The 21,521-nt window shown below is 36.4% G+C and overlaps 2 protein-coding genes across 4 annotated transcripts in view; both read left to right on the top strand.

Moving 5' to 3' along the window:
* Positions 1–5,158, top strand: part of BMS1 (BMS1 ribosome biogenesis factor) — a 32,643-nt gene extending 27,485 nt beyond the window's left edge. For both annotated transcript variants that reach the window (XM_051981992.1, XM_051981993.1), the window contains exons 18-23: positions 352–410; positions 926–1,048; positions 2,351–2,498; positions 3,011–3,186; positions 3,623–3,784; positions 4,595–5,158. In XM_051981992.1, the coding sequence (XP_051837952.1) occupies positions 352–410; positions 926–1,048; positions 2,351–2,498; positions 3,011–3,186; positions 3,623–3,784; positions 4,595–4,837 (911 nt within the window). In that variant the 3' untranslated portion in view covers positions 4,838–5,158. The remainder of the gene's footprint in view (positions 1–351; positions 411–925; positions 1,049–2,350; positions 2,499–3,010; positions 3,187–3,622; positions 3,785–4,594) is intronic.
* A 99-nt stretch (positions 5,159–5,257) lies between these two features.
* Positions 5,258–21,521, top strand: part of LOC127551861 (heparan-alpha-glucosaminide N-acetyltransferase-like) — a 428,410-nt gene continuing 412,146 nt past the window's right edge. For both annotated transcript variants that reach the window (XM_051981996.1, XM_051981995.1), the window contains exons 1-3: positions 5,258–12,261; positions 14,449–14,543; positions 21,244–21,371. In XM_051981996.1, the coding sequence (XP_051837956.1) occupies positions 12,192–12,261; positions 14,449–14,543; positions 21,244–21,371 (293 nt within the window). In that variant the 5' untranslated portion in view covers positions 5,258–12,191. The remainder of the gene's footprint in view (positions 12,262–14,448; positions 14,544–21,243; positions 21,372–21,521) is intronic.

The following is a 21,521-nucleotide window of genomic DNA, read 5'->3' as shown; positions in this document are numbered from 1 at the left end:
CCTCATTAGAAAATTTAGGATGTTGTGAATATCTGAAATTTTAAAATGACTACAGATTCCAATGAAAGAATTTGAGAACTTTTTGTTGAAAGCTTAGCTGGATGATTTTACCATCTGAGAGTGTGTAGAAGTATTTCCTCCCCTGAATATGTGACTTGCTTATCAAGTCCTCAGAAGAATAGTATATGACAAGCTGGTTTTGGGAGACCTTACTTGTGCTTGTGCCTCTTCACTGCTGGAGATACCATGAAATCCTGTAGTCCTCTGTATTGCCTAACTTCCCCTTTTTATTGCCTACCTTCCCCTTTTTGGTTCATGGTGTTTCATTTCTTTTTTTTCATTTACTTTTAGGTCCCATCACCCCACAGGGAACTGGGTTTTTGGCGATTCAGTCTGTCAGTGGTACAATGGTAAACTCAGATGTCTTACTTGATTTGGGAAGCATTTTTAAAGTGTGGGATTAATTATGGATCTGGAAAAAAAGCTTCTGCAGTGAGGTTTTTTACCACATGTGATTTGCTATACTGTTGTTTTTTACTTCCATGGGAGGGGTGGGAAGTTGGGAAGGAGACAGTAAAACTTCATTTCCTTTAAAGTCCCTTTTATATCTTTTGAATAATTTATCATTAGGACACTTTTGTGTCTCCTTTAATTGTCTGGTGAACCTTTTTCAAAATAATGCTTTTAAATGTATTACAAACTATAGTAAAATAAATTTAAATAAAAATAATTTTTAGAAAGTCATGGTCCCCTGAAATCTTTCTATTGTTGGGCTTTGGTGGACCCTAAAAGACCCTGCTCTAGAAGGGGCACTAAACTTGTATATAGGCTTGATTTTAATTCCCTGGAATCTGAGTACCTAAGAAGCATAAATGTATAAAATGTTGTCCCACAAATAGTCTTTTTTGTTCTTGTCATTTTTTAGACTGATTTCCGGATAGCTGCCACAGGAGTTGTACTTGACTTGGACAAATCTATAACAATTGTGAAGAAATTAAAATTAACAGGTTTTCCCTTTAAAATCTTCAAGAACACCTCATTTATTAAGGTTGGTATATTCAAACCATCTAACCAACTATTCTCCCATCCTCCATACATACGATGTGACTATTAAAGGGTACTGGGCAACATTGACTTTAAGCCCTTTAGCCTCATTTTGATGGTGCTTTTGTTTGCCATGCTGTTCTATATTTTATGGGGATTTATAATCTTCATAGTTTTTGAAATCAAACTTTAAAATGAAAAGAAAATGCTAAGCAATTCAATACTTAATATAAACTAGAAAAATGATGCTATTTATTTTTAAATTTTACAAGGCATTTTAAATTTCTTCATGTCTACAAATATTCCTAGAAATCTTAAAGGAATGAATGGAATAGGAAAAAAAGACATTCAAAGAAAATTTTTGTTTTCTTATCCTGGCCTACTCAATGACTTTCTTAACTTGGAGAAGTTCATAGGAACGAGGATTGAGAATTGAGAGGAACCTTGGGGGATCAGTTACTCCAACTCCCTTATGTACAGTTGTTCAAACTAAGACCCAGGGAGGTTGTGTCTTTCCTGCAATTAGGTAGAAAGGGGAAAATGTAGTATTTGAATCAAGGGAATCTGATTCCAACTTCAGTCTTGTTCCTTTTCTACCAAAATCATTGCCTATAATTACTTAGCCTGCTTGATTATTCATTTGTAAAATCCAGATAATAATATCTATGTTACTTATAGGAATTGCTAGAAATTTGATGACTCAGTAGAGGCTCTGCAAATTATCATACAAGTGAAGTGTGTTGGTAGTATATTTTGTGCACATTATGACTTTAAAATGCAGCTAAAGTGAGGTGATTGTTCAAATGAGAGCCATAGGCCTACGGGCTGTAAGTCATCATGTTCATTGAGCATAGAAGTACAACTAGATCCTCTGTTTTTATTCGTTGGTGCATTTTCGTTCTTAATAGAAGCTCTTTTGAGACTCTCTATTGAGAAAGACTAGGCCTATGCAGTAAATGCCTGTGTTTATTTTTATCTATTAGGCAAATATTTTTCTTCTCCAGGGTTAACATTTTATAAGACTTTTACATAATGACTCTTTGACAAAGACCTCTCTTCTCCAGGGAACTCTACTGTAATGAAGCACAGCAGAACCCCAAATAGATTAATGAGCACACACAGAGTCCTAGTTTCCAACATTTAGCTCAGATATTTCTTTATTCAATGTCAGTTTTCTGTTGATAATGAATTTTGGTTATTCATTTTTTTATTCATTATTTTTAAAAAAAAATTCTTAATCATTGATTTAAAAGTCTTGACTGAAGAAGTAGAGGTCATGATTAATGTTTGATAAAATCACTCACAGGGAATGTTCAACTCTGCCCTGGAAGTGGCCAAGTTTGAAGGTGCTGCAATCCGGACCGTCAGTGGAATAAGAGGACAGATCAAGAAAGCTCTTCGAGCCCCAGAAGGTGCCTTCAGAGCTACCTTTGAAGACAAGTTGTTGATGAGTGGTAAGTAACCTGCTCTGATCCAACTCAAGTAATTTACTTTGTTACTAGTATTTACTAATTTATGATAGTCAAGGCCATTATTCAAAGAGATTTTTAGGGGGCCACTGCAATTTGAATATATGTTATACTTTGCTATTGATAAGAGGTACATACTATTTGGGTTCTCTTTGGTTCAACTTATAGTGTCAGCCTTTTAAAAAAAAGATTTAGTAGGGGTTTAATGAGCAGGAATGTTTGATTTATTTTAGTGACTTCTCCTGTTCTCTCATTCATCAAAATCAGGTTTTTTTTGATAAATTTTTAGTATTTTTGCTTCTAGAATATATTGATGGATATAGGATACATTAATTATTCGATGATAATGGAAGGAACCTGTGTCCCTCACCTTTGTATTCCCCAAAACTACTGTCATTGTGTCTTGTATCTAATGATTTCTGAATAAATATTTTTTGAGAGAATGAATGAGTTTTAGTTTATTTTATAGATTTAAAATAAGAATTTTTCTCTTCTAGACATTGTCTTCATGCGAACCTGGTATCCTGTTTCCATACCAGCCTTCTATAATCCAGTAACATCTTTGTTAAAACCAGTGGGTGAAAAAGAAAGTTGGACAGGAATGAGGACAACAGGCCAACTTCGCCTTGCAAATGGCATCCGTCTGAAGCAAAGCAAGGATTCTTTATATAAGGTAATTTATTGGACTCAGAGAATAAAGCTATCAAGGTAATAATAAATCAAGCAGTATGTAATAATTGTCTTATTTTTACTCAAAATTTTCAAAACATTTACATGCCAGTATAGTATAAATATTACTATGAACTTTTGCCTAGAGATCCTGATAAATGTTTACTTAAGCTGATGGCTAATAATAGTAGTAGATGTATCATCTCAAACAAATGTCTTCTTATAAGATTATGTGGCTTTGTACCTTCCCTGCCACTTCATAAAGTATGTACACATAAGAGATGCTCAATAAATATGATAGATTACTCTTTAATTGTATCTAAATGTAGAATTTTTGTAGTAAGAAAAAACCTTTGAAGAGATTAAGTGATAAAGTTTAGAAAAATACATATTTGACATAATTTAAAAATATTGTATTGTGTGGCTTTATTTTTTTTCAGCCAATAGTGAGGCAGAAAAAGCATTTTAATTCACTGCACATCCCCAAAGCCCTGCAAAAAGCTTTGCCTTTTAAGAGCAAGCCTAAGAACCAGGAGAAGGCTGCTAAGGTGCCAAAGGATCGGGTGAGACCAGCTGTTATCAGGGAGCCTCATGAAAAAAAGGTAGGACATTGCTATGGCTTACTATGCTTTGTGTTTTTATGTAATTTCATGATGCATTACTTTACTTTCCATTGCATCCCCATTTGTGTCTGTGGAAAATCTACCTTTTTTGAGAAAGATTATCTCTTGCTTCAGAAGAGGGACAACTTCCTTGATCTCTTCTAGTCATATCTGTTTATGTGGGGGAAAGCCATTTATTAAGAGGGGAAAGAAGGGAACTCCCAAGATTAAAGTAGACTTCATCTCATCTGGAAGTAAAAAGGCAAAAGTATTTGCATGAATGAACCCTAACATTTATACAAATAGGGTTCATTCATGCAAATCCATGTCTTTATAGCATCCACAAATAGGAGCAGACTAGACTATTTCAGATTGATACTGCTGTTAGGAATTGTAATTAAGACATTGAGTAGAAATTTTCTGTAATTTAGGGAAAAAATAGATTCATCCCCTACAACATAAGCTCTCCTTAAAGGCACGAGTTTTGTCTCTTGCTTTAGTTGTATTTCAGGACTAGCTCTAATGATGCTAATAGTGGCCCAGGGAGTCAGAAATATTTGGAGACACACATAAAAGTAAATCCTCTTCATGATGTCAGAAAGATCTGCAGAGTTCTAAAGAAGATTTACTAGGTTGTATGTTGCCATCACTTTGTACCTAGTGAAGGCTGACAGTTGTTTACTCCCATTTGAACTTTATCTTTGATACACTGAGAGTTGATATATAATTTCCTGAAACTAAGAGATTACAAAATGTCTCTAATGTCTCTAAACACTGTGTTCTGATGGCTTGGGTCTCTCTCCCAACCAGATCTTCTCCCTGCTTGCCGTACTGGGCACAGTGCACAGTTACAAGATGAAGAAGGCCAAGGACAAGCATCGCCAGCAGCATAAAGAGCATCTCAAAGTGAAGCAGAAGGAGGAAGAGGAGAAATTCAAGCGTCAGAAGGAGGCCAGGAAAAAACTCTTCCGAATCAGGGGCCAGAAAGAGCAGAAGAATCTGAAGTCGAGCCTGAAGGGGGCTGGGGCATCAGGGGGGCAGGCATCCTTCTGAAAGCTCTGGGCAGTGTCCGCTGCTTCTCTGAGGACCACTTTTAAAATGTTGGTGGGCTTGAGGATAGCAAGCCAAAGAAAGGACTGGATTCTGAGCCAGACTTCTTGCTGAACTGCCCACAGACCACGTCTTGGAAAAAGAGAGACCTAAAGGAAATGTATGGGTGACATGGTATGCGCTTGGAGCATTTGGAACACGTACAGATAGAAATTGAGATAATTTATGCTTTTGTGGATTATTTCCTACAACACTTGAGGTACCGCAGTGTAGTTGAGCTCACAGGGCCCACTACATAAAGTCATTAAAGTATTTTCTTGTGAATTATGGTGGACTACTTTTCATTGTGGGCAAATGCCTCAGAAATTTGATTTTCAATAGTTGCCTGCAGATCTTATTTTCATGATATGTCCTCTAGAGGGGGAAAATCAACGGCCTTTTTTTTTCCCCTTTCAAATCCTTTTATTCTGTGAGCTCTTTGGATAGTTTCATTTAGCTCTGCCACATGGTATTCTTTACATGAAGACTTTAATGGTACTTTTTCTACCTGAGCATTTTTTGGCATTTATGGTCTGCTACATGGTATCAGTTACATGGTATCAGTTAGTATTAAGAAGTCTGGTGATTCAGCTGGTTGGTATCCTCTGGGAAGGCTTGTCATTCAGCACCAACAACTTCGTGAGAGGCTTTCATTTTAGTGCCTTCCTTTTGGAATGACTTAGTGAATTCATAGGATGCCCTTAGAAATAACTTGATAGTGTATGCCTCAAGAGGAGGAAAGAGTCTTGTGTTCTCCTAAGCTTACAAAAAAAGAGAATGATCTCAGAGACTAGGTGGAACTCGGGAGCTGGCAGTAGCATTCTTGTGTGTTTGCTTGGTTTGGGCTGTGTGTATCCTCTTCCTTTCATTTCCTCTTGTTTCATATCCATGGCTATCTTTCTTTTACATGAAATGAGCAAAGAAAACAATGCTGAAAGAATGCTGTGCCAACAGATTCCTTTGATATGATTTGGGGGTATCTAAATCACACTACTCTAGAAATTTATGTTGGAGGCAAACTGTAAAGCCTTCTCTGTCTCCTTTCTAATCAGTTTGGTGTTTACTTTTAAAGAGGTCAGACTCAGACACATTGATCTTTATTTCTTATAATATATTTAAAGCAAAATTGGAGAATCCAAGTAGTCTGTGATGGAACAGTTATCCAACTTATCAGATTATTGATGAAATTGAGAAGTGTAATAAGTGTCTACAACAAATAGAAGCTGATAGGACCCAAAGGTAGAAATAGCAGCTGCTTCTATAGGAGTGACTACTGAGGGAAAACATCAATCCCTGAAGTACATTTTTATGTGATTTAACTATAACTGAATACTAGGGTCTGGTCTGCATATTCTTGAAAGGTAACTGAACCCCCTTTGTTTTCCACTGAATAGTAATAGTTTGCCATCCTGGTAGAACAAGACGGAAGGTATTTGAATGCATGTCAGACTTGGAAGATGCTCTTGTAAGCTTTGTTTTGATATTTTAAAATTATAGCTACTTAAGAGTCCTATACATATGAACTTAAATCTACAAATGGACTGTTTCAGGTCTATTCCTGGGTGGCCAAATTCATCTTTTAATACAGGAGTAATTTTTTTTTTTGTTTGTTTTGTTTCATGGATCCCTTTAACAGTCTGGTGAAACTGTTGATGGTTTTCACAGAAAAAAATATTTTTCTATGAATAAAGTAAAAATACATAGGATTACAAAAGGAAACCATTTATATTGAAATGTAAATGTCAAAATATTCGTATAAATCTAAGTTGGTAAGAACACTTCTATAATGAATTGAGAATTTCTTAATTCAGATCCAAACAAATTCCAAAAGCTAATGAGTAAAAAGAATTAAGAGTTTTGGCTATTAAAAATAATTTGAAAATTAGGCAACCTTTTTACAAGGTTTAAAAAACAACAACAACAAAAAAAAAGCCATCTCACTAAGTTCATACTTTTCCACATCTGATGCATAGGAAAGAAGCTGCTCATTTCTGCTTCAGTAAATATTGAGTATGTGCTGTATATAAGACACTGATAGGTGTTTAGAGGGTGTACAAAGAGGTCATTGGTAAGTGTAGTTCTCTTAGAAGGCATGAGTATCACACTGGATTCTCAAAGAGGAGTTCTTTGGAGGGGTAGGGTGAGAGGGAGGAAGATATGATTTGGGAAGAAGAGAACTAAGAAGATGCTATCTGAGAATAGAATTGGATTTGTGGGTCAGTTCTTAGAATATTATAAGGAAAAATTCTGGGCCACAGATGGTGTACTCCTAACAGAGGCTTTTAAAATTGTTATTGTCTGTTGTTTTGAATATATTATAATAAGGGTATGGGAAGAAGAAAGCTACAAATGTATGATCTACCAGGTGAGATATATAAAGGATAACAATGAAGGGGAAACTGCAGCCAAAACACCCAGAAATTCATGAGACAAAATCCAAAAAAGGAAGTCGTAGCAAAGTCTATGACCTCAAGTGAAAATAACAAGCCAGCTCCCTAAAGATGGTAACAATGGATCATTTACTCCCTTTCCCCTTCCCAAGGTTGAAGATGACCTGAGGAATCAGAGAGATTAATGAACAGAAAATGATAAGAAGAGAGGGAATGTTTCCCTGGGAAGCTTGAGGAAAGAGTCTAGGGCTTAAGAAGCTTGTGCTGACAAAAAAGACTATCCCTTCTCCAGAGACTAGAGCAAAGGAAGAGCCAGTGGGGAAGGAGAGGTGTAGGGGAGGTTTTAAGTGTCCTGTAGGACAAAGCTTCTTAAATTGGGTCATGAGCCCATATGGGGTTGTAAAAATTTTGGCAAGGTTTCTAAATTCAACAACCAAAATTTAAAAATCAAATACATTATGAATCTGAGGTGTTCTTGACAGTGCGTGTCTGTGTTGTATCATGCAGCTTCACTCCAGCCTTCATTCTGAACACACAGTATACATACTCAGCTCAAATTCAAGACAGAATCAAGTAAAAATTTCTCAGGCAAAAAGAGGTTGGTTGGGAGTAGAAAAAGTTAAACTGATAAAGGGCACTATGAACTTAGCTTTAACATTGTCACTGTTTTCAGGTGGTATAATAGTTCACAGGGGAACACTTAGCGAAAAAAAATTAAGTAGGAGGTAAAGTCTTTTGCTGAGAGGGAAGGAGAATCTGAAGAGGAGAGTGGACTAATCACAGGTAAAAGCAGGAGGGCGCGTTCCAGTGGGAGAGAGATGATAACAACTGTCTGCAAATAAGGTATATACAGGATAAATTGAAGATAGTCAACTAAGAGAAGGTACCAAAATTAGGAAGGATGGTACTGAAACTATCCAGTTTATCATTTCTTATTCCACAATAGTATCTATAATATTAATATACTATCATTTGTTTAACCATTTACCACTAGGAGGAAAACCTTTTGGTTATCTTTTTTTTTTCTATTATAAAAATACCTGCTAAAAATCTCTCTGTCTCTATTTCTCTGTCTCTGTCTCTTCCTGTCTGTATATATGTGTATCTGTGTCCTTTCCCTCTTTCTAATTGGGTTGTAGATCTAGTATTGCCAAACCGAAGTCTAAATCACATTCATTGACTAATATCACATATCCAATTCTTGCTAAGTTTATATCTAAGTCATATATTCATTGGGCATGTGGCGTAGTGGATAGAATGCCAGACCTGGACTTAGCAACTCATCTTAAGTTCAAATCTGGTCTCAGACACTTATTAGCTGTGTGACCCTGGGTGAATCATCTAACCCTGATTACCTCAGTTTCCTCATCTGTAAAATGAAATGGAGAAGAAAATGACAAACCACTTTAGTATCTTAACTAAGAATTCTCCCCTCCTACTCCCCAGCCAAAAAGAATCATGTAGAGTTGGACACAAAACTATTGAAAAACAACACATATTCAGTGCCTAATATCACATATCCATATATCTAAGTCAGATATGCATTTGGAGCTTATTTTGTATACAGCTGTGATTTAGTTTTTATTTAGATACTTAATTTCTGCCAGGCTTCCTTTTCATTTTCTCTAGTAATTCCAGTTAAGTTTGGATACCTATATATATGAAAGGTATTATCATAAACAATCAAGAAAAAAATCACTGAACAGAAAAGAGTACATGACTAAAAAGAGATGAGAGGATCACAGGATATGAAATGGATGATTCTGATCATATGTAGTTAGAGTGGCAACAAAGGAATCTTCACAGGATTCTTTACAGTTTCTGGTAAATGCCTCATTTCTAAGATTTGTAAGGAACTGATTCAAATAAGAGCCATTCAAAAGGAAGAGATTTAAGCTTGGAATATCCATATGACAAATGTTTCAAACTATTAATCAGGGAAATTAAATTAAACAAATTAAAGCAAGTGTGAAGGTCTCTCATACCAACCTGACAAATATGACAAAGGAGAGAAAAATTACAAATGTTGGAGGGACTGTGGGAAAACAGGTATATTAATGTATTCTTGGAGTTGTGAATTTGTCCCCCCCATTTGATTAAGGGCTATGCCAGTGAAGTTACTAAATTTTATATATTCTTTGACCTGGTTAGGATTTAACTGTTAGGTCTATATTCTATTAACAAATAAAATATAAGAGGAAAAGAGCCCACAGGTTTAGAAAGAAAATTGCAACAGCTTTTTTTGTGGTGACAATTAGAAACTGAGGAGGTGCCCATCAATTGGGAAATTTTGAAACAAGTTGTGGTACATGAACATAATGGAATAATGTACTGTAGGAAATAAAGATGATTTCAGAAAAACTGGGAAAACTTGTATGAATTACTGAAGAGTAAAGTGAGCCAATATAAAGTTATACAATAACATAATGCTGTAAAGGCAAACAATTAAAAAATTCAAAGATGTTAAAGGATCTGACCAACGCAATGACCAGCCATGATTCCAAAGGATTTATAAAACATGTTACTGACATCCTAAAAAGAAGTAATAGACTCAAGAGTGCAGATTGAATCAGCTTGGATTTTGGTGGTTTTTTGTTTTGTTTTCTGATGTGGGTAATAGGAGATTTGGATTGGTTGACTGTTCAGATTTGTTATAAAGACTGCTTTTCTTTCTTTTTCACTGGGGAATTGGTGAGAAAAGGGGGAGAAGATGACTTTTGGTTAAATGAAAGTCTTAATTTTAAAAATGATTTGGAAAGCCTTAAGAACTCTGATTTACACAGTGACCAACTATGATTCTAGAAGTCTAGATTCTAATTCTGATGATTAAACATGTTATCTACCTCCTGAGAAAGCTGTGGTGCACTACTGGATTCAGAGTGCTGAATAGACATAACTAGTGTGAGAATTTATTTTGGTTGTCTATGCAAATTTGTTACTCCCTCTCCACCTTTTTTTTTCTTTCTTTCTTTTTAACAGTGGAGGGGAGGGGTGGCAAGGGAAGGCAAAAGAAATAATGTTTTATTAACTGAAAAGATTTTAATAAAAAAAAAACTTAAAAAAACCAAAATGCATTGGTATTGTACTTAGGAGTTCTAGTTAGGACAATTTTATCTCAGAATCTCAGAGTTGAAAGGGACCTCAGAACACCTAGACCTGACTTTGAATTTGAATCCCTCAACAATATATTGAACAAATGGTTATCCAGCGAGATCCTTGTCAATGTGATCTGATTTAGTACATGTAAGGGAGTTTTCCTTGACACTTGCAGATATGTACCTATTGACCTCCTATATTGTCTGAAATTTGACCATTAGAGTTATTTGCTTTTTTCCTAAACTCTCCAGTGATAGCCCTTTCTAAAAACATTGAATCCTTAATGGAGGGGAAAAAAAAGTACATGAGATCCCTAGCAGCACCCAAAATAAATGAACTTGTAGGGATCAAGGAAGGGAAATGAATACTAAAAGTATGTATCAATGGTATTTGGAAATTTCATGGAAGACAATCTTTGCCCTTTGGCTAAGGGTCAAGCTCTTTATAGCTTATTGAATGTACCAGAGTGGTCAGGAGGTGAAACCTCCTCATTCTGCTCTGTAGCTTCTTTCAATCTTGCCATACACTGTCCAAGAAATTAACAGACCAAGCGGGTGAAGATCAACCACTGCCTTTCCCAGTTTAACACTGCCAGTCCTCCAGGAATGAAAAATAGTAAGACAAATATATCTTTCATCCCCCTCCTCTTTCTTGATAATGCTTTCCTTCCCTCTCCTCCACCCTCTTTCCTTTCAATAAGACACTGGCTGTCCCCCAGGACTAAAATACTCGCATCTCTTCTTTGCTACCTAACTTACCTTCCTTCAAATCACAACTCATATATTTCTTTTGTTTCCTTTCTTGTCAAAGTTGCAAAATAGATATTAATGAAATACTTTATATCTTTCCTTTTAAACCAAACAACTCATCAACCAACTTCTTCCCAATCCATCTGTTCAGAAAAATGTCTTTTCACTAAGAACCTGAATGTCTTTTCCTCCATTTCTCTAGAAGGTCCAGACATTCAAATTTCCTGGAAATCAGCAAAGATCTGAGTTTTCCCTAGAATTAAGATGGGGAGATTCTGCATGGGTGGATGACCATGAACTATTCTGCTGGGTACATAGTCACTCAGCAAATATGGCACTCAGGAGGTGTCAGATTCAATTAAATATTAATTGCCTACTATAATAAAAATTATAATCTGCTTTATATAAGTGCATTTATATATTATTATATAAATAAATTTTTAGAATTTCAAAGCACTTGAAATGTCACCTCATTTGACCTCATGAATTCATTATTAACCTTGTTTTACAAATAAGGAAACAGATATAAAGCAACAGAGCTCTACCCAGGAGGACTCAGTAAGTATGTGAGAAACTATTTGAGTTCAAATCTTTCAGACTCCAAGTTCCCTATTTTACCCACTGTACCCCATAACTGTTTTGATCATGTTAAATGTAGCATGGCATAGTGGATAGGGGATCATCCTCAGAGCCAGTAAGACCTGAGTTCAAATCTCCATCTCTGAGCCATATAAAGTAGTCAATCTCTATATATAAACTTCAATTTTCAGAAACTGTAAAATGGAATAGTAAGACACTACTTCCTGAATCCACTTAGGTAAAGTGCTTTGTCAATTTTGAGCCATAACAAAATGTGCTTTTTTTTTTTCTTGATAGTCTGGTGATGGAGGTTAAAGGCTATATATGGACTATTTGATTCCATTAATGAATGGAAAATTATTTGCTGATCCATAGCTACTGCATCTTTTCCTATCTAAATAAAATATGATCTTTATCTTTCCTAAATAAAGTCATTAAGTTATTTGAACTCTGTTCCCGGCTCAGTGAAAGGGACAAAGTTTTATAACCACACCTCCAGAGAAAATGGAGCTGAAAATCGACTCAGTCTTCTGGATCTTTGCTGTCTTGGGCTCCACTTGGAGTGGTGGTGAAGGTGAGGAAGCAATCAAGGGTCTCTGATCTCTGGGAGCTCCATCTATATACAGGAAAAAACCAAGAAACTATACTTTAGAAAATAGCTTTCTTGATATGATTGTTCCTGCTACTAATCTAGGTGACTTCAGCTTCTAATCAATTATCATTTTTTCGGCTGCTTACTTTGTCTAACACAGCTTTTCTTTTGTGTTTCTAGTATTGTTTGTGCTGTTATGATTTAGAAATGATTAAAAAAAAACCTATAAAGGTTAAATAAACTACACTGAGTGGCAGCTTGTAATTCTCTCTTTGACACTAATCCCAAATCCTCAAAAGCTATTAGCACTTTAAACTTTCTGAACATTTCTAAAGATTAAGTCAGTCTACACTTGAAACTCCTAACTCCAGGTCAGTTTAGAAAAGAATATGTCTTTCCTGGTCAAGCTTGATCTCTCTCCATTCCATTCAGAGGTGTGTTTCTCTCTCTCTCTCTCTCCCCCCTCCCTCTTTCTCATTCTCTCTGTCACTTTCTCATTCTGTCTCTCTCTCTCATTTTCTCTCTATCTTTCTCTGTCTCTCTTTCTGTGTGTGTGTTGGAAACTAATGAGTGTAGAGTACTATGTATGTTTCCACATAGGATTGATGTGTTGGTATATTTGGAAAAACTGCTTTTTTTCTTCTCTTTGTTGCAAGGGATGGCTTTCTAGGTAAGGAGGTGGGGAAGAAATACATTCATAAATGATTAATTAAAACAAAAGATAATAAGTTTTTTTAATCTTTAAATCTGGCCAAAAATTAAAGCATTTCTTTTTTTTTTAAATTGGAGATTCAGAAAGTTTTCACCTCAATATTAAATCCATATCCCTTGAGAACATGAGAACTGAAGGAATCACCTATTAGCTATCTAAATATTAATAACAATGATAATTTTTGATAAATCTGTGATTTCATCAAATTATATAATAATATGAATATATAATGTCAATGGTATGCCTTTCAATTGTTTTCAGAGTGCTTTATAAATGTAAGTATACTATAATGGGTATTATTTCTTTATCTTTGCAACAATCCTTCAAGGAAGGAAGAAGATGAATATTATTTCCCTCATTTTATAGTGGCAGAAGCCAAGATCCAGAGGGTAGAAATCACTTGTCAAATGTCAAAAGGCAATGTCATGGCACAGTGGCAATCAGGACCTCAATCCTAGTCCATTGCTCTTGTCTGTAGATCAACCTGCCCTTACTTTTGAATTGAACATATTAGTACTGTCTTTTCCAACTCTGTAGTCTCAGAGAAGGCAGTGTGATCTAGGACTCATAAGGGAAATCTGGATTCCTGAGTACAAGATTCTGGTTCTATCACATACAAGTCACATGACCTTAGAGAAGTCCCTTAACTTCTTTTGAGTCCCTTTTCCTCATTTGTAAAACGAGGAAAAGAAAATCTGAAGAATCTCCTTCTAGCTCAGACTTATCAGGGATTCCATTAGTCTAGAATGACTTAGGCAAAATGCACAAAAGAGCAGATCTCTTGCTAGAACTCTATAATAGAAAGTAAGCTCCCTGACCACAAGGTGTTTCAGTCTTGTCTTTGTATCCCCAGGATCTAGCACAGGATAGATCCTGGTTTGTTAAATTGAATCACATTGTAGTGATTTGTGGATTTTGCCTCTGTCACTTGACTGCATAATTACTCTGTATTCTCTGCACCCAAGACTTGAAGAATGATTCTTTTGATCTGGTTTTATGATGTAGACACACCTACCTAATGCCCAGTTTAATTTATGAACCTGATATTTGCATAAGAAGAGGAGGAGAGTTCAGGAGTGCATTATGTTTGTCCTTAGGTAATATAGTTTCATCTGCAATGTATATGTAATTATAATGACTAGTATCTTTTATACACACATAAGACATATATTCTTGTGTACATAATTTGATTGAAAAGACCAATGAGAATTTCTCAACAAGGGGTTCACCCCACTCCTTCTAGGTCTGTTGCTGTCTTTTAAATTCAAACAAGGTGAAGCTTTTTAGTAAGTTAGTAATAACCAACTATTCAGCATTACCTAACACCCTCCCCCCCTAAAAAATGTGGGCTTGTAGATAGAAACAGAAACAGGAAGAGACAGAGATAGAGTACCCTTGGGAGAGATCTCACTTAACTTAGTTGATTGATGTTCTTCTGTGTTGTGTGTATGTGCTAGGTGTTCAACTGAAATTGGACCAGGCCCTGCTCACCCTGTACAATTACCTCCCTCAAGAAGGCCAGCTGTTCTACGTCTCAGCATGTTGTTACAAGGTAGAAGATACCTAAGAATTGCATCCTTTTTCTTTCCTGGTCCAGGCTGGTCTAAGCTTGCATACTATAGGAACATTGCCATCCTTGGAGCTCACCACTTTGCATTATAGGAAGGAAATATACCAGGATACCCACACCTCCCTTTTTGGCGTAGTTTCAGAGGTTCCTTTGCCCTCCAATTTCTCCAATGCATTGATCTCATCTCCTTCATCATCTTGGATCCTGGGGGTTTGTTTGTCACTTGAAAGGTGAACAGTGTGTTCCTTGTCTTGACCTCCCTGCTCATTTTTGTTGAGGGAGATTGACTAACGTCTCCACTCCCTTTTTCTCTTTGCCATTTCTCTTTCTAAAATATAATCCCCTGACTAATCCTTTGTATTTATTTGTTATTATTTTTTAAACCAGCTTTGTGATTTTATGATATAGGAAACTGATAGTTCCTCTTATTAAAATATATATTGGCATCTGTTTTATAATTTAATAGTCTTAGAGTTGTCTAGGACTCTCAGAAAACTAAGTGACTTGTCCAGGTCACCAGCCAGGGGGTATTAGAGGCTAGACTTCCTTATTTCAGGTTGGCTTCTTATTTGGGATGTCATAATGTCTTTCCCAAGCCATCCTTTTTTTTTCTTTTTTTCTTAAGACGATTAGAGTTAAGGGTCATACAGCTAATAAGTGTCAAATATCTGAGTACAGCTTTGAACTCAGGTCGTCCTGACTCCAGAGCTGGTGCTCTACTCACTGTGCCATCTAATTGCTCTCTAATCTATCATTCTATAGAATAAAATAAATATTTTTGACATGATGAGTTTCATTCATCAACCTACCTTATCAAATATTTTGTTAAGGGTTTTTTTTTTATTGCCTTTCACTATTTTTACCTTTCCTATTGAGAGTAGAGAAAGTTGGGAGCTTGAAGTCTAAGCATTTTGAAAGCCTCCTACTGAAAGTTCACTGAGTGGACTTATTAGTATAACCTTTCTAAGTCTTAGTCTAATTTGTAAAATGCGGGAGCTGTACTGGATGATTTCTATGGGTCTTGGCTAGCTCTAAATTTAGGATCTTTTGACTTGGGTTTGAGGACTTGTTTGGACATGGATTATCTATGAAGCTCTTTGCCAAGTCATTTAACTTCTGGACCTCATTTATGTAATGTCACTCTTCCTCATGTACATTCTACATTTCAACAAATGCCATTAAATCTCCCATCTTCATTGCCTTTGCACCAATACCCCAAACCTGGAATGATATTTTCATTCCCACTTGTAGCTCCTTTGAAGGCCTACACGAAGCCTTTTCCTTAATTTTCTCCCCTCCTTTAGTTATCAGTGCTTGCTCCATTCCTCGAGAGTCCTTGTATTTTCCATGTCCATATACATGTTATCTGTGCATTTGCTCTTCTCATCTTTCTAGGGTGTAAGCTCCTGGAAAGTTGGGATTGTATCTCTTTTCATTTCTGTTATCCCTGTACTTAGGACAGTGTCATCAATACTTGCATCCAGTGACCTGAGGTCTAGTCATGTTATTTATAACTTGTGTAAACATTTCACCTCTTAGAGACTGTTTTCTTGTTTGTAAAATGAAAATAATAATGTCCAACCTGCTCATCCTTTGGGATCATAGATTTAAAGCCAGGTACTGTAGAGATCACTTAGTTCAATCCCTTCCTTTTACAGATGAGAAAATTCAAAATCAGATTGGTTCATGGGACCATAGATTTGGAGCTAGAAGGGACCTCTCTGGTCCCCTGATCTGACTCTTATTTTACAGATCAGGGAGGAGAATATAGAAAAAGCATATGATGTGACCAAATTTACACAAGTAGCAAGCAGCAAATTTAGGTGACTTTCCCAATCTCATAGAGACAATATAGTGCAGGGGAAGCTGGATTGCTCTAGATCCAATGTTTTCTCCATTGCAGGAGAGTAAAGAAAAGTGAAACAGAGAGGGATATGGAGCCTTAAATTGGGCCTTAATAGAGGAGTAGGATTTGGATAGGAAGAAGACTTGAAAGGTAGGAGAAGGAACAGAATTAATTGGGAATAAGATGGTCTATTTGTGTTGATATGTGAGTGTGACAGACAGAGACACAGATCCAGAGAGGGAAGAAGAGAGAATGACAGAGACAGAAAAATAGTGAGACAGTGTGTGTGTGTGTGTGTGTGTGTGTAAGAGAGAGAGAGAAAGGAACGACAGAGACAGAGAATTAAGGAGATCAGCTATACCCTGCCTCAATAATATGCTTTATAAAGTGTCACAAAGTGGTGGTCTTGTTATTATTGTCACTATTTGTTATTAAACAATCATCAATTAATTAAATAATCAAAGTCATCAGTTAATTTTGCTTTCTTATTCATACTTAGTAAGTATCTTTTTTTTTTTTTGGTGAGGCAATTGGGGTTAAGTAACTTGCCCAGGATCACATAGGTAGGAAGTGTTAAGTGTCTGAAGTCAAATTTGAACTCAGGTCCAGTAAGTATCATTATTGAGCCATCTCAAATACATATGCTCCCTCCAGTTCTTGTTCCCTTTTCCTCCCTTCATGTGAACCTTTGGGGAACAACAAAAGAAACCTAGTTTGTATTTCCTGATTTTTTCACCAATGTATAGGTAATGCTGACCCTTCTTCCACCTTTCTCAAGATAAACTGAGAACAATTCCCAATATCCCTTTGGCTTTTAAAATTGTCCAAACATCTGAAAAGGATCCTTTATAAATCACTGCTTCTCCCTCAAGTTAATCTGTCTGTGAATGGGCGCTGCTTCTGTGCCAGTTTCAGGTAAGCCATTGGCTCTCAGACTTTTTTTGGGGTGGATGGTCATAGAGGGTATGAGGTCTTCCTGACATTCTTGGGGATAGGAATCCGTTTTGTTATTGTTGTTGTTTGTCCTTCATCTGCAACGAGAAACTCAGCTACTGCCAAACAATCTCTAGATGGACACAAAATGATCACCCGTAAGATTATGCTTACGGATGCTGGCCACAAGATGATGGACTCATAAGATTATGCTTACGGATGCTGACTTCCTAATGTCTGGTTGGCACAGAGGTTGTGTCACAGGAACAGACTGAGCACTCCAAAGAACTGATAGATAAAAACTTCCTTTGCCAAGAATGGCTCAGGAAGTGCCCGAGATTGGATGAATTTTTAAGCAGCCAGTTTTAGAAATGGACCCTGGCAAGTAGCCAAGGCAGTATTACATGGATACTAATAAGAAAATGAAAAATTATATTAGCTTTTCTATCTAACAGGCTTTATAAAAAAATAGAGGTATCTTACCCAAGGAGAAGTCTTTTATAAATCATTCAAATAGAAAATCTTTAGCCCAAGGTCTAAGATAAGGGGTTCATCCCAACAAGGGACCCTTAGCTCACTGAGAACATTTTCATAATCTGGGGGAGTCTGACCCCAAAGAGAATGAGTTATTTTCTTATATTCTCTGGCTCATTAAATGAACAATATCCAAAAAGCTCAGAGAAAAATCTCTGAAAGCTTTTATTTGACTCATATTTAGGAGTTCTTTCACAAAAGATTAAAAGGTCCCTTCCAGAAATGCATTCAGTGTACCAAGTAGAGCAACTTTTAATTTTCTCTATTACAGGAAAAATGTTTCAAAAAACTACACTCAAGAAATCACCCATTGACAAATACTTAAAACCTGACATAATAGCCCATCACTCTGTTATACTCTCCTAAGAGATTAATATCCTCAAAGTCCATACCTTTTGTCAAGCGAGGACATAGCTTGGGCTCACTCTCCTGGTGGTAATCATCTTTTCTTTCAAGAAGCTATTCCAGAGGGTATCTCCTACAGGACAGTCAGCCTTGAGACCCAGAAACTCTTGATCTCTAGAACTTAGAAGTTTTTGCCAAGACTATATTATATTTATCTCAAGAATGCTGTTACTCAAGGAAAACTCATATCTTAGTTGACATATATAAGGCAAGGCTGTCTTCAGTATTATTTAAGGAAGCACTTTTTGGGGAAATGCTTTATTGATCACCCTTTTGAGTATTGATATTACTTTTTGATGAATTTTCCCCCACTCCCACTTCATATACAGTCCTGTATAAAAGAGAAGTATAATTAAATGAAACAAACAAACATAATGACTGTCAGATGATGTATGGCTCATTTTTTACCTATATTCTACTTCCGCTCTTCCAAAAGAATGGGAGGCTTGAAATCATGTTTTCCACTTTATGACCTAAAGAGGTTCTGCCAACTTTTCCTGGCTTTGTATTTCTCATCCTTCTTGGAGGAGCGACATGGGACAGAGAAGGTAATGAAAAAGAGAACAATGAAAAGAGGGGAAAATAGTAAATATTAGATCATTGAATTTTAAAGAAACTGAAGAGAGAGAATTTAACATAATATAGAAAGATATCTTAAAAGGCCAAATTCAATCAAAGGCCAGACGTTATACATACAATGAAAAAATGAAATGCTCTTCCCTCAAGGAGTTTATATTCTACTGAAAAGTAAGAGGAGGCTATAGGAGGTATTTAGATAAACCAATAATAAAATATATTTAAAACAAATACAAAATAACAGAAATTTGCCAAATGTCCATTTGTTCCTTGGATTAGCAAGAGTAACCTGCCTCATTCTATCCTTTGAATATTAATGCTTATTACTCCCTTTTTTCCAAGTGTCTATCCCAGGAGATAAGTGAAAAGAGGAAAATCAGGATAGCTCACTTTTTTCCTCTTTCAATCAGAATCATTATCTGTGTAGACAGACAAATTCAGATGAGAACTATGGACCCTACTCACTATATCAACTACTCAGGTGAGGCCCCATAATCTAAGAAATTATGATTTTTGAGAGAATTTAATCCCACTGTAATTATACATTAAACAAAAGAAAGTAGCTTACAAAACAATCCTAAATCTTATAGGATTTTAAAACATTATTGATGAATCACTTCCTTTTTGTGGGCCTGGACTTGTAACTTTAATAGAGGAAATTCCTTTCATTAATGCATGTGGTGCAACCAAAGATAGGCTGTGGACATTGAGATGGTATGACTTGTACATCCATGATTACAAAGTCTGTATTTGTCACCAGGGAACCCTTGGATCTAAATTGTCCAGACCATGAAGGAAGGCTGGCTTATTAAATGATGACTCAATTTAGGGGATGCTGGAGAACATGTAGAGAAGAACTACATGGATGATAAGGGTCTGAAGTTTATGCCAAATGAGGATGAATTGAAGGAATTAGAAATGTTTAGTCTAGAGGAGACTTGTGGAGTCTATGATAACTGTCTGAATATTTGAAAGGCTCCTCAATCACTTCCCATTCACCATTTAAATCACCATTTCTGTCTGCCTATTTGTCTATCTGTCACTGTGAATCTTTTCTGTCTCTGTCTCTCTCTGTCTCCTTCCTCTCTCCTCATCCTTCCTTAGTCTTTTCATTCCTCCTTTTCCTTTTCTCTCTTCATCTTTCCCTCTCTCTTTCTCCCCTTTGTTTCTTTCTCTCTGTCTCTGTCTCTATTTCTTTACCCCAATTTTTTTGTGCTTCTTTCTGCTTCTGCCTCTATTTCTCTTTGCCTCTGTTTCTATTCTTTCTTCCTCTGTGACTTTCTGCTCCTCTGTCTGTCTCCCCTTCCATCTCCAATTTTCCTCAACAGCATCACCAGGCCATCCTTTATAAACCTATCAGTCTATGTGTCTCTGTCCAAAAGTAGAAAACAAGGTAGTGGGATTTCCCCAGTTGGATGTCTTTAAGCAAATTAGGAAGGTCATTTATTACACTTATGTCAGGTATGTTTCAAAGGAGATTGCTTATTTTTCTGGTATGGGTTAAATTAGATAACTATGGAAAGATCCCTTCTAACTCTGAAATTCTGCAACTCTTTTAGAAAAGAAAAAGAAAGGTTCAGAAAAGGTCTGAACACATGGCCACTGAATTTCCTGTCATATAATTTTTAGTTTCATAAAGATCTCCTGTGTTTCAAATAGCCCCTTTTACACTTGGAAATTAGAAAGGAAAAAAAAAATCTCTCTTCTTTGCCAAGAAACACTTAAGAGAACTAATTCTCTGTTCTTTGCCCTTGCTATTGACCTCATTCAGGGAGATGAAAGGGGAAAAAACAATTAGTTTCCCAAGAAATTCTATTATGTGGGAGGGATGTGGACACTTGATCAATATTCTAGGGTTACAGGCCCAGCTGGCAGAGGGAGATCTGTCTTTCAGATTGACTGATGTCCATTAGTCCCAACAGTCTTTGCAAAGGAAGTACAAGGGATGGTACTTTTTCTCTTCTCTCTTTTAATATAAGTTAGTGTTCCAACCTTTTGCTGCATAAAACCATAAATAAAACATTTCATTTGAGAGAGGCTTATGCGAGGCAATTTAAGTGATTCAAGGAGATTTTTAAAAGACTGCCCAATGTCCATTTGCTGGGCTTAGCAACAGTCACCTGGCACCTTCCATCCTTGGAAGGTTAAAGCCTTTCAGGACATTTATTCTAATCCATTCATCCTCTAGGTATTTCTCAGAAAATAAGTGGGGGCAGGGATTGGAGAGTGGGGTGGATCAATTCATTTTTCTTCCTCTTTTCCTAGAAGTGGAACAGCCTCAGAAAAGCCCAGATAGACCCAAAAAGAAATTTGGGCCTCCTTCCCTTGATAACCATAATATTTACAGCTCCTAATGCTGAGGCAAATAAAGTATTTTTGTTTCCCTAGTGCCAATCCCAATTGCTGCTCACTATAGGCCCTGGTTCTCCTGATTCACCCACCAATGCCAGCATTTCTGTTAGCACTCAGTGTGTCCTCAACTTGAAGCTGTTTGTGGCAGAAGGAAATAGCTGCAGGTAAGATAACCTCAATGAAATCGGGAATGAATGGGGAAAAAATTATTAAGTGCTTACTATATTTTAAATACCATGCTAGCTCTGGGGAACACAGTTTGTATTCTAATGGGGGAAATTGACATCCAGAGTGACACTATGGTCTCTCTAGAA

Source organism: Antechinus flavipes, chromosome 2 (genome assembly GCF_016432865.1).
Source record: "Antechinus flavipes isolate AdamAnt ecotype Samford, QLD, Australia chromosome 2, AdamAnt_v2, whole genome shotgun sequence".
NCBI lineage: Eukaryota > Metazoa > Chordata > Mammalia > Dasyuromorphia > Dasyuridae > Antechinus > Antechinus flavipes.
This window is presented reverse-complemented; position numbering and strand designations above follow the sequence as displayed.